This window comes from Dendrobates tinctorius, unplaced genomic scaffold (assembly GCF_039654945.1).
Source record: "Dendrobates tinctorius isolate UK_male_01 unplaced genomic scaffold, ASM3965494v1 ptg000103l, whole genome shotgun sequence".
NCBI classification, from domain to species: Eukaryota; Metazoa; Chordata; class Amphibia; order Anura; family Dendrobatidae; genus Dendrobates; species Dendrobates tinctorius.
In genome coordinates this window covers 42,746,122-42,762,884 of record NW_027361771.1, presented here as the reverse complement: position 1 = coordinate 42,762,884, position 16,763 = coordinate 42,746,122, and the positions used below count along the sequence as shown (strand labels likewise).

The 16,763-nt window shown below is 41.3% G+C and overlaps 1 protein-coding gene across 2 annotated transcripts; it reads left to right on the top strand.

The window, feature by feature from the left end:
• Positions 1–371: 371 nt before the first annotated feature.
• LOC141100091 (fructose-bisphosphate aldolase B-like) lies at positions 372–9,382 on the top strand. Of its 2 annotated transcripts, XM_073588303.1 has the most exons (9): positions 372–528; positions 2,538–2,659; positions 4,171–4,382; positions 4,471–4,525; positions 4,608–4,768; positions 5,851–5,934; positions 7,200–7,374; positions 8,281–8,480; positions 8,918–9,382. In XM_073588303.1, the coding sequence occupies exons 2-9, from the start codon at positions 2,548–2,550 to the stop codon at positions 9,011–9,013; spliced, it is 1,095 nt and encodes a 364-aa protein (XP_073444404.1). In that variant the 5' UTR covers positions 372–528; positions 2,538–2,547; the 3' UTR covers positions 9,014–9,382. The 2 variants fall into 2 exon arrangements, with proteins under 2 accessions (XP_073444404.1, XP_073444405.1); XM_073588304.1 differs by lacking the exon at positions 4,171–4,382.
• The last annotated feature ends 7,381 nt before the right edge of the window (positions 9,383–16,763 follow it).

Below are 16,763 nucleotides of genomic sequence, written 5' to 3'. Positions count from 1 at the left end.
ATGAATTGCTCGGCTGGAGATTTTGTTGCGGAAAGTTTGGCAACTGTCTCTTTGATTAGAACCGCACTGAGATGAATGGCGCTGATTCTCCATCTCTGAAATCTTGCAACAGATTTTGCATAATGGAATTAGTGCTTAATGTGCAGAACGTCTACTTAAGATAACTTCTTAAGGTGCAGCTTTGTTGTCATAATCATAGAGACCCTCTTGTGATCTGAGTATAGAAATCAGCAGAAAATGTAGTCTTGTCTTTCGGTATTGCGTACATGCTGTATAATGTCTCCCCTCAGGCATGACCTTTGTCCACAGTAAAAATTACACATTTCCCCTCCCTCCATAGCCAAATCCTGCCTGTCTGACAGTGAGTGGCTCCCTGTGAAGGAGTGTGCAGGGAAGGAGCCTATAGCGGAGCAGAGCACATACACAACCCATACCCCTATAGGTGTCCCAGCATATAAAACTGTGTGATGTGGCTGTGCCCGGCCCGCCTCTCACCAGTCTGCCTGCCACCCTACAGCCACCACACCAGTAAGTACAATGTGTAGGGATTCCTATACTGTATGCATGTGTAATACGAGGGATTACTTCTATATATACTGGCTGTGCATACTGCATTAATGTATATATCTAGAAGAAGCGCAGTGATGCTCCGCAGTTGGATATAAACAGATCAACCATATTGACGTGTGTATATGTATGTGATGTGCTCGATGAGCTGTATCAATGTAGAAGTTCTTGTTGCATAGATCAGTAGGAATCATTAGGGAGATGTATTTATTTTGGGGGAGGGGGTTCCTGGTAGACCTCACACCTAGCACCTACAGCCGGATGCTGTCTTGCCTGTTTAATGTTCCTGTTTGCCTCTACATACAGACACTTTCTGATCAGTGGGGTTCGACCTCCAACCACTTTTGATCACCTAGATGGCTTTTTCATGGCGCAGTTTTGCACTGATTAATTTTAAGGATTGGTGATGGATCGGAGTTAGCGCCCTCCTCAATTGATCAGAAAGTGATGACATACCCTATAACTTTTAGTATTGAGGAAACCCTTTTTATGCAGCTAACCAGGATTAGAAAAGAAGTCTACTTGTCTAAAAACAGTGCCGCTTTAATCCATGGATGTGACTGGTACTGCAGCTCAGCCCAATTTATTTGTGTGGGGCTGAACTATAAGCACTAGACTACAAAGATAGTGACTTACCTAGATGTACATTAATAAGGCAATTGAATGTAGGCTACTGTTTGCCATTTAAGACCAAAGAGAAGCTAACTATTGTGTTAGTCTGGTCACAGTTCTTATTGGAGGTTGTGTATAGAAATAAATGTATTTTTCTGCTGCCAGCCATTTCTTATAGATAACGGGAAAGATGGACCCCCACATAGCAAACGGGTGAAGTTATGGGACAAAACAGGAGTTGAGACTGCATATGTGTCAAAACCCTTTTGGAGTTGTATGGCAGCCACATTCATTGACAGACAGCTACTTATATATATTTTTTATAATAATAGCATTAAAGGACTCAAAAAAAGACAACTCCATGTCTATATGCCCTAAGGCAGTGGTCCCCAACCTTTCTGACCTTGAGAGCCACATTCAACTTAGAAAGAGGGTCACGAGCCACATTCAGTACTGAGAGAGGGGCGCGAGCCACATCCAGCTTCCACCCCCTTCAAAGAAGTGTCAACCAAAGACCCCATTACAGGTATAATCATAACCAAAGCTTTTCCACAGAAATCACTCCAAAGCAGTACACTGACATCCAGGAGTTCGCACAATACCCCCATTCAGTATTCTCTCATCAAGGACTCCCAACACACTGTCACATCCAGCTTTGAGCATCTCCTCTAACAGGTAGTATCAATCTCCAGCGTACCATACCTAAAAACATCTCTAAACCCCTAAGACCAGTAAATGTGCATCCAGATCTGCTCTTCTGTTCAGGGATACTCACAAAATTCACCATTTTGAGATGCTCTCTTCATACCTGTTTGCTAGACCTGGACCTAATGTACCAAGCTGGCAGTTAGTCGCGAGCCACAATTCATGGGACCGCGAGCCACATGTGGCTCCCGAGCTAAAGGTTAGGGACCCCTGCCCTAAGGGGTCCCCTCCCAGAACAATTTGTCCCTGCAAGTAGCTTACATTCAGGTGGTCTTGAGTCTTCCCTACTCTGACCATACCCATTAGATGAATATATTTCCAAGCCTGAAATCAGAAATCCAGCAAACACAACCTGAACATAAAAAAAACTCCATGCAGACATTGCTTGGTCAGATTCAAGCCCACGACCCCAACTCATAATAATAAGTATTAAACTAATATTATTTCAATGAAGATGCCTAATTCATGTTCCTAAAACACCATAAAATCTATGCATCGGCAACTCCTTGGGTGACTCCTAGGTGGGTTGTAACCTCAACGTGGTTCTGACATATAAGTCTGGCTGCTGAATAGTATTTCATAACTCTGGTGATAGATTTCGTATTTTATATGGAGATCATATTTAATACTTGATGAACCCTTTTATTTAATAGATCACCAAATATGGCCCACCAATTTGCAGCACTCACTTCTGAACAGAAGAAAGAACTCTCAGAGATTGCTCAGCGTATTGTTAAAGATGGTTGTGGGATTTTGGCAGCAGATGAGTCTACAGGTAAGTGTATGTTATAGCAATGATGCCCTCCAATGTAAAATGTGCTTTGCCCCCATCCTTAAAATAAAATATAAAGGTCGGGGCAAATCTCTTTAAAGAGGACCTGTCGCTTGCTAAAAAAATTAAGTTACATACTTTGTAAAAATTCTTGAGCTCCACTGATTCTGCTGTTCTATTCCATTTTGCGCTGCATAACTCCATTCCAGAGACATTCACATTTGTTGCTTTTTGAGTGCACTATGTGAAATCTCTGCTTGTAGTGGAACTGGGTATTGCTTCAGAGTCTTCTCTGGGGCGTGCACTTTCAATCCTCTTCCTCCCAGATGCTGACCGTCACAACTCTGCAGCTAATCAGTCTCAGATTCTGTCGAGCTGTGTTTGGGAGGGAGGGGTGAAAGTGAACGCCCCCAGAGAGGACTTTGAAGAAACTGACAGTTGAACTACAAGTAGAGATTTCACATACTTTGCTTTAAGGGCGCACCAATATCGGACCACAGTGCTCGGTCTAGCCGGTGGCTCTCTAGACCCGAGCATGACAGCTGCATAGAAATACATGAAGCTGTCACGCTTGGGTTAGGGAGAGTTGACTGCCAGTCCATGCACTGCGTTCTGATCTCGGTCCGATTTTTACAGCCATCTGAGGGCGCCCTATAAGCAACAAATGTGAATATTTCTGCAAAGAAGCACAAAATAGAGAGCAGTAGAATCTGGCGAGCTGATGGAGTTTTATTTATTTGAGCAAGTGACAGGTCTTGTTTCAGGACCTACTGGAAGTGACTTCAAAACTAGCTGAATGATCAGAGTAGAGCTTTCTTAGTATAGTGAAGACAAAATTAAATATTACAATCTACCTACTTCTCTGTAGTAAACAAAAAGCAAAAAACACAAATATCCTGAACTAAAAAGTAAAAAATAAACTGCAAATAATGCATAAAGGTAATAATAATAAGGGTATTTAGTAAACATAATTTTGATCAAAATAATGTACAAGCCATCCAGTCACGTCACGGCAACCCTTGTGGGACCGTCCCTACTCTAGTATTTAAAACGTTTTCACTTGCCAAGTGACATGAATGTGAACAAGGATCGAGCGACTGAACCACTAGTAAAAGCTTAGGCCAGACAGGATGGCTTTCCCAGCTCAGAAAGAGGGCGGCCACACCCTTATATGCACTGAATGCACAATGAAATGAATAAAAAACTGGAGTCTGAACTGACTTTACTTTTTAGTTCAGGATATTTGTGTTTTTTGCTTTTTGTTTTCTCTGGTTAATGGTCATGTGTTAATATGCACTTACATTTGGCATACACATTAACTTACCTTCCCAGTTGAGACTCCAGGTTTTTTTTTTCTACTTCTCTGTAGTGTATTTCCAGTAGGCGCCATTATTCACCACATGGATTCCATCTAATGGAGAGGCTTTTTAATCTACGGTATTCTGTGACTTGACTTTGTAGTGAAATATCTCCACTTTTGATGGGACATAACAGTAACCAACCTTTCCTCTCAGGGACCATGGGCAGCCGCTTAAAGCGCATCAACGTAGAAAATACAGAAGAAAATAGACGTCTGTTCCGTAATATTCTCTTTACAACTGATGCTAAATTGAATGACAGCATTGGTGGAGTCATTCTTTTCCATGAAACACTATACCAAAAGTCAAATAGTGGTGTCCCATTCCCCAAACTCCTGAAGGATCTTGGCATTGTCGTAGGAATCAAGGTCCATCTTCTACAACTTCTTTCTTCTGTTGAGTGATGATAAGTGATGCCATCTGTCTGAACTATCTTGTCTGCCCTGTCATTCACAGGTAGATAAAGGCACAGCTGTCCTCGCTGGGACTGATGGAGAGACTACCACTCAGGGTCAGTACCTAGATCTCTAAATAAGTTCTCCGATCTGGTCCTTGACAACATTCCTCCAAACCCTTGGTTGTTACAATTTCAGGTCTGGATGGACTTGGAGAGAGATGTGCTCAGTATAAAAAGGATGGTGCTGACTTTGCCAAGTGGCGATGTGTGCTGAAAATCACAGACCATGCACCCTCAAGCCTTGCCATTAAGGAAAATGCTAATGTGTTGGCACGCTACGCAAGCATATGCCAACAGGTAAGTCTTTTTTTGCCTATTCTTACTCTTGCTTCTCTTTTTTTTCTGTCCAGTGGCTCCTTTTCTTGGCTTCTGGTCTTATCTGTATTTCATCTGGCACAATTTCAGAAGATCACTCCTCTTGAACTCTGGCTCGTATGTGCTGTACACAAGAGAAAGTGCTGATTAAGCAGCAATAGTGGCAGTTATTAACCACACCAGACCTTGCATCTAAGATAAAATGTGGCAAGCCCAGGGTTCTGATGGAGCAAGCATAGCTTACTGTGACAGGTTTCGAGGAGCAATCAAATGCTCCCTACAGGTCCTTTTGGTTTATATCAGTGTTCCCTATGAAATACCAATTTTGGAGAATCTTTTATTTTTAACACTACTTTGCTCTGTACCTTTATTACTTTCCTAGGAGATATACTGTAACAAAGAAATAACTATATGTTGCCATTCCATATGACCAACTGGTTGTCAAAAAAATGACCATTTGCTGGAATTAAGGGTGCTTGTATACACACCGTGTGCAGCTATGTCATCTTTGCGAACCATGCTTAGCCTACGCAGTTATTCTGCTTTAGACAATCCCTGTTTGTTAACGGTACATGGTACCTCAGTGATGTAACCTCCAACAATCCGCTATCATTAGTGAAGGAACATAGAAGAAAGTATTAATTTTCCCAGCAGTGCCTCCGCAGGTGAAATTAAGCTGTTACCTGGTTTTGGTCCTCCTTGTAGTCTTTCTCTGATCTGGCTAATAAATGAGTACATTTCTTTTTGTATAAATAAAAATTGTGACTTTTCGCCATATTACACTTTTATAAAGTAAATTATTATCAGCTGTGCATATAAGAGTTAAGCTAGATTTAGAAATTGCAGTTTTCTAAAAAGTCACAAACTCCAGCTATTGGGAAGATCAGCTTTTAGATAGAAATGTTACATTTATCACATTGTGCAATACTTTGCGAAATTTGGCGCAAATAGTGGCAAACCGCCCACAATTGAAACTAACTGCCTGCCCAATATGGTGGTGCTGCATGAAAGAAATTGTTATTATTAATATTACTATTCTTCCTAATTGTATGTGTGTCTTTCAGAATGGCCTGGTGCCAATTGTTGAACCTGAAATTTTGTCTGATGGGTCACATGATCTCCAGAGGTGCCAATATGAGACAGAAAAGGTAAGCCTGATCACATTTCCAGCTCCTCTTAACCATGTTAGGTGTTGTAGTTCATGGACAGTCTACATCCTTGTTAAACATTAACATGTGTTTTTTACATATTCAAGGTATAAGTCTGGGAACGATGCCAATGAGACTTTAGTCTACTGATCATGTTGGCCGAAAGTAGAGATTAATTCTAGCTTGTTGTGTTCCAGAACACTAGCATTAATACCCCTTATTCACACATCTATGAAATACGGACCGTGGTCAGATGGCCTCAGATGAGCTAACTGCCTCATATCATGGCCATAATCAGATCATGTCCGGTGACCTGCTGGCCATGCCGGCTATTACAATCCAAGTATGGTTTGTTTTAAGGACATTTGAATTTGACCTAAAGCATATAGTCAGTGGAAGACTCTCATTAGGGCAACAATGAGGCCGATGACCTTTCACAGAGTAATGGGTGTATTTTCAGGGTCATCTGTAAGTTGTTTAAGGGTTTGTGCACACGTAAGCGTTTTTTAAGCGTTTTTACCGGCAAAAACGCTTAAAAACGTTTACAAGAAGCATCCAATTCATTTTAATGAATTCTGCACTTTTTGTGCATATTGATACGTTTTTTTCCACGAAAAAAAGGCATCGCGATAAAAAACGCAGCATGCTCATTAATTTAGAGGAAAAAGCCGCATTTCTAGCTATTTTCTATGAGACTGGGGACGCGCGGAAAAAAACACATAAAAACCGCTCGGAAAACGTGCAAAAAACCCGCGTTTTCTGGGAAGGAGTCCGGTTTCCATGCAGAAATTTTCTGCATATGTGGGCACATAGCCTAAAAGTTGTCCTGAGGCTGGAACCCTCAACAATAACCATAGGGTTCTTCAACAGAAAGTGGTCAATTACTCAGCAGCACCACAACAGGCAAAAAAAAATATTACAGTGTCCATTGAAATCCGTGGGTTGTCCATGAAATGCATGGATGTGCCAGGCCCTCCAGTTTGAGAAATATGCACTAGATCTACATGTGACATGTCAGATGATGGTGTCCAATTCCAACTATCACATGTATGTAACCATATGATCATTGAAGTGTGGCAGCCTCTTCATCCTGCTGATCTTCAGAAGTCCCAGGGTAATGGAAGCTGATCGAGTAAACATTCCAGATGAGTCTGTCACCCCGGTTGGGCTTATTGGCATAAGGCTGGCTGACCCTCTGTAATATTCTTGTCACTGATGTATGGGTTCTGGGAGTCGTGTAAATGCATGTACATCTCTTGGCACAGGTGCTGTCTGCAGTGTACGCTGCCCTCATCCAACATCACGTATATCTTGAGGGAACACTCTTAAAACCAAATATGGTTACAGGAGGACAATCCTGTCCCCAAAAATTCACCCCAGAGCAAGTCGCTATGGCAACTGTTACAGCTCTGAGACGAACTGTTCCTGCCGCAGTACCCGGTAATGAAGCCCCTCTGTCTCTCGCTGAGTTTTCTAGCTCATACTATTGGTCTACTTTCCAAATTCCATCTTTTTCTCTAAAAACAATAAAAGTCCATTAATAAGGGATTGACTTAGTTGACCTAAAGGGCAAAATACTTTTATATCAATATACTTTAAATACCTTTGAATCTACCTAATTTTTTTTTTTTAAGGCCTGTCAAGACCTTTTACCATTAAACGGTCACTACTGTCTTATAGTGTAGGAGATAATGGCGGGGAATTCATCAAGACTAGCCTTTTATACACCGGTCTTGGCCCACACTCCGATGGGCTAAGCCACAACATTGGGTTGACGAATCTGCCCCAATGTTTCTGAACATGTCTCTATAGGAATTTTGTGTTCCTACATCATCTTATAAAAATAATATATTATGTCTGAAGAGCCAACGATTAGTAGTTTCCTTCCATCCAAAGAGTCACACTGACTGGCCCATTAAAAGGGATGTTCATTTTGGATAATTAAGGTCCTTAGTGGTGAGTTGTGCCTCTGTGAACCTCCCACTAATCAGCTGTAATCTGTGGAAGAGCTTGGCAGCAGCCAGTGTAGTATTTTCCTGCAGGGCCACCACAGGACAAGGGAAAGATCTCATTAAAATTAGTGGGTAGTCGAACAGACGGGCTTAGATGTGTCGGATCCTCAAGTGCAAGAGATGTTGTTTGTAACCACTTTGGGGGTCCACTTACAGAAGCATATTAATTAGGGGACTATCTGAATATGACTTTTTAGCATTAGAATAAAACTTAGGTCTCTGCCTTTTACTTCTTCCTTCCTATTCTTTTATATTTCCTGTCCTCTGATGTAAAATTCCATTCCTTCTGCTTTCCTCATTGGTAATTTTTTTTTTTACATTGATTTTTTTCTAGGTATTTGCTTCCTGTCTGGAGGTCAGAGTGAAGAGGAGGCATCTCTCAACCTGAATGCCATGAATCGCTGCAATCTTCTACGCCCCTGGCGTGTGTCATTCTCGTACGGCCGTGCTTTGCAGGCTTCAGCACTTTCTGCCTGGCTCGGAAAGGTAGAAAATGAAAAGGCATCCCAGGAGGCCTTCCTCAAGAGGGCTAAGGTTAGTATCAGTCCTTGCCCAATGGATGGGATGACATGATGATTTCACGTCGGTCTGTACATTGTGATCCTTATTTAATTGCCCATACACACCACAATATTATTTATTATGATAGTGCCATTTATTCCATGGTGTTTTGCTTGTGAGGAGGGGTATACATAATAAAAAAACAAGTACAGTAATTTTAAACAATACAAGTCATGACTGGTACAGAAATAGGGCAAGTTGTCCAGTTTTGCAGGTCTCCTAAGGCAAATCCCTATTATTATGGTCGAAAAGCTGGCCAGAAGGCCATAGGTGACCCCAACACTCAAGGTTCCTTTATTGCCTCTTGAAATGACTACGACACTTTAACCAAGCTGTATGATTCAACCTCTGACATTACCTTCCCACATCTAGATTCACCAGGGAATGACTGTTTCTTGTGTGTATTGCAGATTAATGGCCTGGCGTCTCTCGGGAAGTATGCTCCATCTGGATCTTCTGACACTGCCTCCTCCCAGTCTCTCTTCCAACCAAGCTACACCTATTAAGCTCCCTAACTAGCTTTCTTTATCTAAGGGACTCTCTCCAAGTCCAAACACTGAGCCATTATAATATATAGGTCGTCCCAAGCTAAATCACATCCTTTACAGTAAAAAGGTATTTTGGGTGGTATGTCCAAATCTTTAAAATTCCATGAGGTAATGGTACTTGGTGCCGCATCTTAATGATTTCCATACTGGAAGCAATGATAGCACCTTTATTGGTGAGAGGGGTGTGTAAGAGGCAGTGTTTCTGGATACAACCCAAAGACACTGTATATTGAACCATCTCAGACTTTTGCATGGCTGCTATTTAAAGAATCACCAAAATGAATTGGGAACATGATTCCATTAAAAACTTTCGTTAATAAACTCAAATGTGTCTCATTATTCCTATAACAAAAGATCAGATATTGGAATTCATTTGATGTACATCCAGTGTAATATATAGAACTCTTCTTGCATAGGGTATTCACATCTGAGCCATTCATCGGTGAGACAGAAATATCTGCCTCTATGCGCTGCCTACTAACAATAGGAGCTCCAGAAACAGCCGAGTGGGCTGCGTTATACTGATTGCACCCTCATAGAAGTCAGTGTAGTTACAGACATAAAGCAGCACAGTGACAACTTGTGGCCAGTGCAGAGAGGCAGATATGAATGACCGAGAAGAGAACCCCTTTAATGACTAGGGGGTCTGTTTTTCAATGGGATGCTGTATCAAGTATTGCAAGTGACAATGACTTCTACTACTTGCAGTAACTGTAACACTGCTCTGTCTGTGGTCGCTTGGCAGCTCTACTACGAACAGGCTTGGTGCAATTACTCAGTTTCCCAGAACCTTGGTGTTGCCATGGTCTTCACCCTTTAGCCCCTATACAGGAATCTGGACTTAAACAAGGGTCCCAGGGCAAGCGCCACAGAGTCAGCTGCTGTTTGGTAGTGCAAGATGGCTAGAAGGGTGGGCAGCATGGTGGCTAAGTAGTCAGCATTGCAGCGCTGGGGTCCTGGGTTCAAGTCCCACCAAGGACAACATCTGCAAGGAGTTTGTATGTTCTCCCCGTGTTTGCGAGGGTTTCCTCCGGGTACTCCGGTTTCCTCCCTTACTCCAAAGACATAGTGATAGGCAATTTAGTTTGGGAACTGTGATGACAATGTATGTAAAGCACTGCGGAATAAGATAGCACTATATAAGCAAAGCATAATAAATAAATAATTAAAAGGATAGTCAGGTAGCTGGGTCAGAACCAAGAGGGTCGCAAAGGTGCAAAATTGTCAGGCAGGAGGAATGTCAAAAACAAGCGAAGGTCAAAACAGGAGCAGAAATCACAGATCTAAACAGGCAGCATCCAGTAGCAATCTAACTTCAGAAAGGAGTGGTGACCTCCACTTGGTAGATGCAGCGAGCTGATAACTTCATCTGGACAGCACACACACCCAAACTGTCAGCCAACCTAAATTTAGTGACTGGACAGAACCTACATCATCCAGAACTTCTGACATCTCCTCAATCACCAGCGTCACTGAATAAGGCGGCTTCTGGAAACAAAAGCAGAAGACGCAGGAGAAGGTTCTGGTGGAAATGTGAAAAACACTTGTACCATTGCCAAAGGCAAAAACTTGACATTGACACTAATGAAACACAGCCAAGTCTGATCTAATGTGTGAGACAGATGCCTGAAATGATCGGGGCATGTAGTGTCTTGTCTTCTCGCAGGTGTGAAACAAAACACTACATGCCCCGATCATTTCTTGATGCAAAACTGAGCGGAATAGCACTGTTATTTTAATAAATGAAAAGGGATTAGCTGTGTAAAATAATCTATTTGAAAGTTGTGCGTCCTTGATCATTGAATCTCAACAGATATAAAAAAGATTGAAGAGACGCAGCACTCCAAAAACGCAGAAAATATGTTTTTATGATGAATCTAACCCTAGATAAAATTCTGACGTTCTTGGAAACTTTATTCAGCATCTTGCCGTCTGTTCTTGGGCTAAAATTTTTGAGCCGGTTGATTCAGGCAAGTTGTAAATTGTCAATAGTTGTGTGCAGTGATGAAGTTATGGCGGTCACTACAGTCAATGGATGCATGGAACTGTATGACAGAAAAGTACACTGCCGAACAAATTCAGCCCTTAGAAAACAATTGAATTACAAAGCATACTAAGATATATTTATTGATCAAGTTTTCACCAACAGACAACTATAGGGCAGTAACTACTCCAGCAATACAATATACAGGTGCATCTCACAAAATTAGAATGTCATCAAAAAGTGAATTTATTTCAGTTCTTCAAAACAAAAAGTGAAACTCATATATTATATAAAGTCACTACAAACAGAGGGATCTATTTCACGTGTTTATTTCTGTTAATGTTGATGATTATGGCTAAGGCCTGTTTCACACTTCCGTTTTTTCAAATCCGTCAAAATCCGTTGTTTTCTGTAAAAAAACGGATCCGCCATTTTTTGCAGGATCCGTTTTTTTTTGTCCCATAGACTTCCATTACGGTTACCGCGGATCCGTCAAAAAAACGGATCCTTTTTTTAAAAACGGATCCGTTGGCATCCGTTTCCGTCAAAAAAACGGAAACGGATCCGTTTGGCGGACACAAAAACGGAAGTGTGAAACAGGCCTTACAGCCAATGAAAACCCAAAAGTCATTATCTCAGTAAATTAGAATACTTTATATCACCAGCTTGAAAAATGATTTTAAAATCTGAAATGTTGGCCTACTGAAATGCATGTTCAGTAAATGCAGTCAGTACTTGGTCGTGGCTCCTTTGACATCAATTACTGCATCAATACGGCGAGGCATAGAGGTGATCAGCCTGTGGCGCTGCTGAGGTGTTATGGAAGCCCAGGTTGCTTTGATAGCAGCCTTCAGCTCATCTGCATTGTTGGATCTGGTCAAAAAAAGGGGGAGAAAAACAGGAAGCTATATACCATAAAATCAGAGAAGTTTATTGAAACAAAGTTAAAAATTCAATAATGAAATACGATCATATGTGAACAACAATGCAAAAAAGCAGGCATAAAAAAGTACATAGAGCCAAAGGTAATATACCATTGATGTGATAGATCCTGAAAAACTAAGTTGCTATAAGGCCAAAAAAACAACATGTTTAAATATATATTTGGAGCAAAGTGAAAGCTTCCAGAAAACCACAATATAGTATGCATTAGGGCCACAAGAATAAATTCAGTGAGGACATATCATCAGTTACATACATCTCTATTCCAAAAAATCAAATCCACTATCCCAATACCCAAGAAGGAGGATATTATAGGTAAAGTATATGAGTACTGTGTGTACAATAATGTCCCGCCAAATAAGGATGAAAATGGATGCAGTATGAACAGTAAGGGGCTGAGGGAGAGTGGTATAAGCATTAGTGGAATATCAGCACTGTACCTTTAAATGGCTGCTGCACTCTTGACGCGTGTTTCGTGTTTAGCTTTATCCAAGTTTCCACAATCAGTGATGGTTTGAGGAGCCATTTCATCTGCTGGTGTAGGGCCACTGTGTTTTATCAGGACCAAACTCAGCGCATCCGTCTACCAGGAAATGTTAGAGCACGCTATGCTTCCCTCTACCGACAAGCTTTTTGGAGATGGAAAATTCATTCTCCAGCAGGACTTGGCACCTGCCCACACTGCCAAAAGTACCAGTACCTGGTTTACAAACAACAGTATCACTGTGCTTGATTGGCCAGCAAACTCGCCTGACCTTAACCCCATAGAGAATCTATGAGGTATTGTCAAGAGGAAGATGAGAGACACCAGACCCAACAATGCAGCCGTTTTTTGCAGACGCTGGACGGCGCATGTTTGCCATATCCTGCAAAACCCGGAGGCGCCGCATGTCCATCCGGCACGATGCGGCGATCATTACATTCTATGTGTAAAAAATGGATCCAATTCCGGATCCGGTTTTCACAATTTTCGCCGCATCGTGACGGATTTAAAAAAACGGATGTGTGAAAGTAGCCTTATAGTCTGAAAATGCAGTAGGTAGAAAAAACCTGGTGACAAATTCACTCAAAAGGGTTTCTCCAGGCATACAATATTGACTATCTGACCCTAGATCAGGGGTGCACAACATTTTTCGGTCCAAGGGCCATAATGCCATACTGAACCAATCCCAAGGGCTGCAAATTATTTTTAAGAGGTAGTTACATGAATACATCACCTAAACCACCATGAATGCATTAATGGATCACCAGAAACAAAATTTGAGTATTTGAGAAGAATTTGGAGAGTTTCTGCTTAAAACAATCAGTGTAAACACACTCTAACTTAAACTGAGTTTCTTAGAGTGAAATTGTAATGAGGAGTCCATTCAGGAGGAAGAAATGAAAAAAATGCTGTGATAACCTAAAAAAGGGGATATCCTCAATGATCTTTGAATATGTTACTATAGGAATGGATGCTTTTCTTGTGAGTAACAGTATAGAAGGTTACGAATAACAGAATATTATAGGTGATGGGGAATTTTTTTCCCTATGGAGAAAATTTGCCTTCCCCAGGATCAACAATGCAGAACAGCTGAACTAAAAATAGGCTGAACTAGATGGACATAAGGTCTTCCTTCAGCCTTCAAAACTATGTTACTATGTAATAGAGCAATGGATATAGTGCACAGAGAGGACAGGCGAGATCTTGTTACACAAAGCACAGGATCAAGTCCCCAATGGGTAATGAGGCAGTTCTTTCTATTCAGTATAGTCCTCAGTTTTCTAAAAATAAATTGCTAATTCAGAAACAGAATCCTATTTTATATGAGGATTCTACTTTATCTACAATTTTAGAATCGGGTTGTCACATAGTTGCTAAGGCCTCTTTCACACTTCAGTTTTTTGCATCAGTCATAATCCGCCAAAAGGACGGATGGCGGATCCGTTGTAGTACTAATGACAACGGATGTCACCCGTCCGTTTTTTTGACGGATCCGACAAATGAAGAATTTTAAAGGAATCGCAGCCTGGAAAAGAGAGAGGGAGAGAGGGAGAGAAATTTTTTTTTTTGTCCGGCACCCAGAAACAATTTCGGGTTAAAACAGTGTCTGGAGGATCCGCCATAGAAAAAAACGTTGCAAGCTCCGTTTTGAAATCTTTGAGGATGGTGACGGACAGCAACTTTTGGCGGATCCGCCAAAAAAACGGGTGGAACGGACGGCAATCCGTCACAATCCGCCAATAATGGAAGTCAATGGGGAAAAAAAACGGATCCTCAAAAGAAAATTGCGGATCTGTTTTTTTCAAATCCTGGCGGATTGTGACTGATTGTAAAAAACTGAAGTGTGAAAGAGGCCTAAGAAAGCTGCGACATTGGGAAATATTATTTCACCTAGCCTCTTTAATCCCACACCCAGACAAAAGACATGGTTAAACCATCCGGGTTTCTTCGGCTGTGTTGGATCTAGATGTAGAACATGTAAACATTCTGCAACAACTCGCACACTCTACAACTTCAATAACACCCAACAATTTAAAATTCAACAATATATAAACTGCAATTCTCGCAATGTTGTCTAGCCAATACTGGAGCGATACAGTAGGACACAAACTGCGGGAGACCAAAAGGAGTGGCGCAGATAAAAGTGAAGATGGTGGTTGGTAAGATTAAGAGTAGGCGCAGGTAACTTACATTAGTAGTGCCGCTCCAGCACTGCAATAAAAAATCAATAATGCTGGAGTGGTGCTTTAATCCCGTCACCCCAAAGCCTGTTTTCACCTTCCTGACCAGACCATATTGTACAATTCTGACAAGTGTCACATTATGCGGTAATAACGCTAGAACGCTTAAATGGATCCCACGAATTCTCTCATTGTTTTCTCTTGACACATTGTATTTCATGATAGTGGTAACATTTGTTTGATATAACTTGCTTTTACTTGTGAAAATATTGGAAATTTGTCAAAAGTCTGGACATTTTGCCATATTCAAACTTTTAATTTTTAATGCCCTTAAAAGAGTCATATCACACAAAATAGTTAATAAATAATATTTCAAACATGTCTACTTTACATCAGAACAATTTTTGAAACACAATTGTTTTTTTAAGGAAATTATACGGGTTAAAAGTTGACCAGCGATCTCTAATTTTTCCAACAAAATTTACAAATCATTTTCTTTAGGGTAAAAAAAAGTTGAAGAAAAAACAGCTCACTTACAGTGGCATTTGGCATGCTGAAGCCCGCAACTTGTGTGGCCACACATGCAAACAATGTAGGAAAAAAGAGCGTTGTTCCAGCATCTTAAAATTCTATAGTTTATTAGAACATCCTTGAAATGTAGTCAAGTGACAAGGTTCACAAGACAATTCCTGAAGCAACTGGTTTCAAAGGCTCACAAGCATCCTTTATGAAAGCTACGTATGGTGTGCCTCCCAATATACTTAAACAATAATGTCACCAATAGCGATGAGCTCGCTACTCAAAATTTCCCGAGCATGCTAGAGTGATCGCCGAGTCTTTGGTTGTGCTCAGAGATTTAGTTTCTGTCGCCGTAGCTGCATGATTTGTGGTTGCTAGACAGCCTGAATACATGTGGGGATTTCCTAACAAGCAAGGAATCCCCACATGCATGCTCAGGAAATGTCAAGTAACTAGTATACTCGCTCATCACTAGTCACCAATGAGAACCATTTCTCGTGTCACATGATCAAATAGAACAATATGCCATGAAAAACGGTTCTCATTGGTGACATTACTGTTAGTTTATTAGGAGTGTTTGAAATGCGTCATCAAATTCAATCCAGAAAAATGTTTCAATGCTTTTTTTTTCAGTTTTAGAGATCACAGAAATGTTCACAGACCACGTAACCCTGTATGTCTGAGAAATGGATGCCAACAAAATATTTAAAAGCTTTTTAGCAGTTTTAGACATCAGAGAAATTTACCCTACATTAAGGAATAGTGTATGGCTGAGGAATGTAGCCCAGGAAAATGTTTCAAAGATTTTTAGGTGTGTTATATTACACAAAAGAGGACCTCAAAGCCCGTAACACTTGATGGATCAAAACATTAAGGCTGTGTGCCCACGTAGCGATTTTTAAGCGTTTTTGCCGCGATTTTCGGCGCGAAAACGTTTAAAAATCGTGTACAGAACGCCCGCAATGCATTACTATGGCATTCCGCACATGCTGTGCTAATGCTGCGCTTTTTTCCGCGGCGGAATCGCATCGCGGAAAAAATCGCAGCATGCTCATACTTTTGTGCGGAATCGCAAAGAATTGCTGCGATTCCGCACCCATAGGAATGCATGAGAATCGCTTACTTCCCGCATGTGGCTATGCCCACCATGCAGGAAGTTAAGCGTCTCATGTGCGGTTGGTACCCACGGTGTGGAGGAGAGGAGACTGTCCTCCAGGCCCTGGGTACCATACCCCTGTAAAAAAAAGAATAAAAAATAAAAAATCAGTGTATATTTACCTTCCGGGGTCCCGCGCTGCATTCCTGGCCTAGCGTTCCCAGTAATGCCTTGCGGCAAGGCCCTGTAATGACGTAGTCTCGCGTGACTCTAGCGGTCTCGCGAGATCGCTATAGCAACGCGAGACTACGTCATCACAGGTCTCGCAAGGCATTACTGGGAACGCTGAGGCCCGGGATGGCAGCGCGGGACGCCGGAAGGTAAATATACCTCGATTTTTTAATTTTTTTTAGCATTTTAACATTCTATCTTTTGCTATTGATGCCGCATCGGCGGCCTCAATAGTAAAAACCTGGTCACACTTGTTTTCAAACACTATGTTT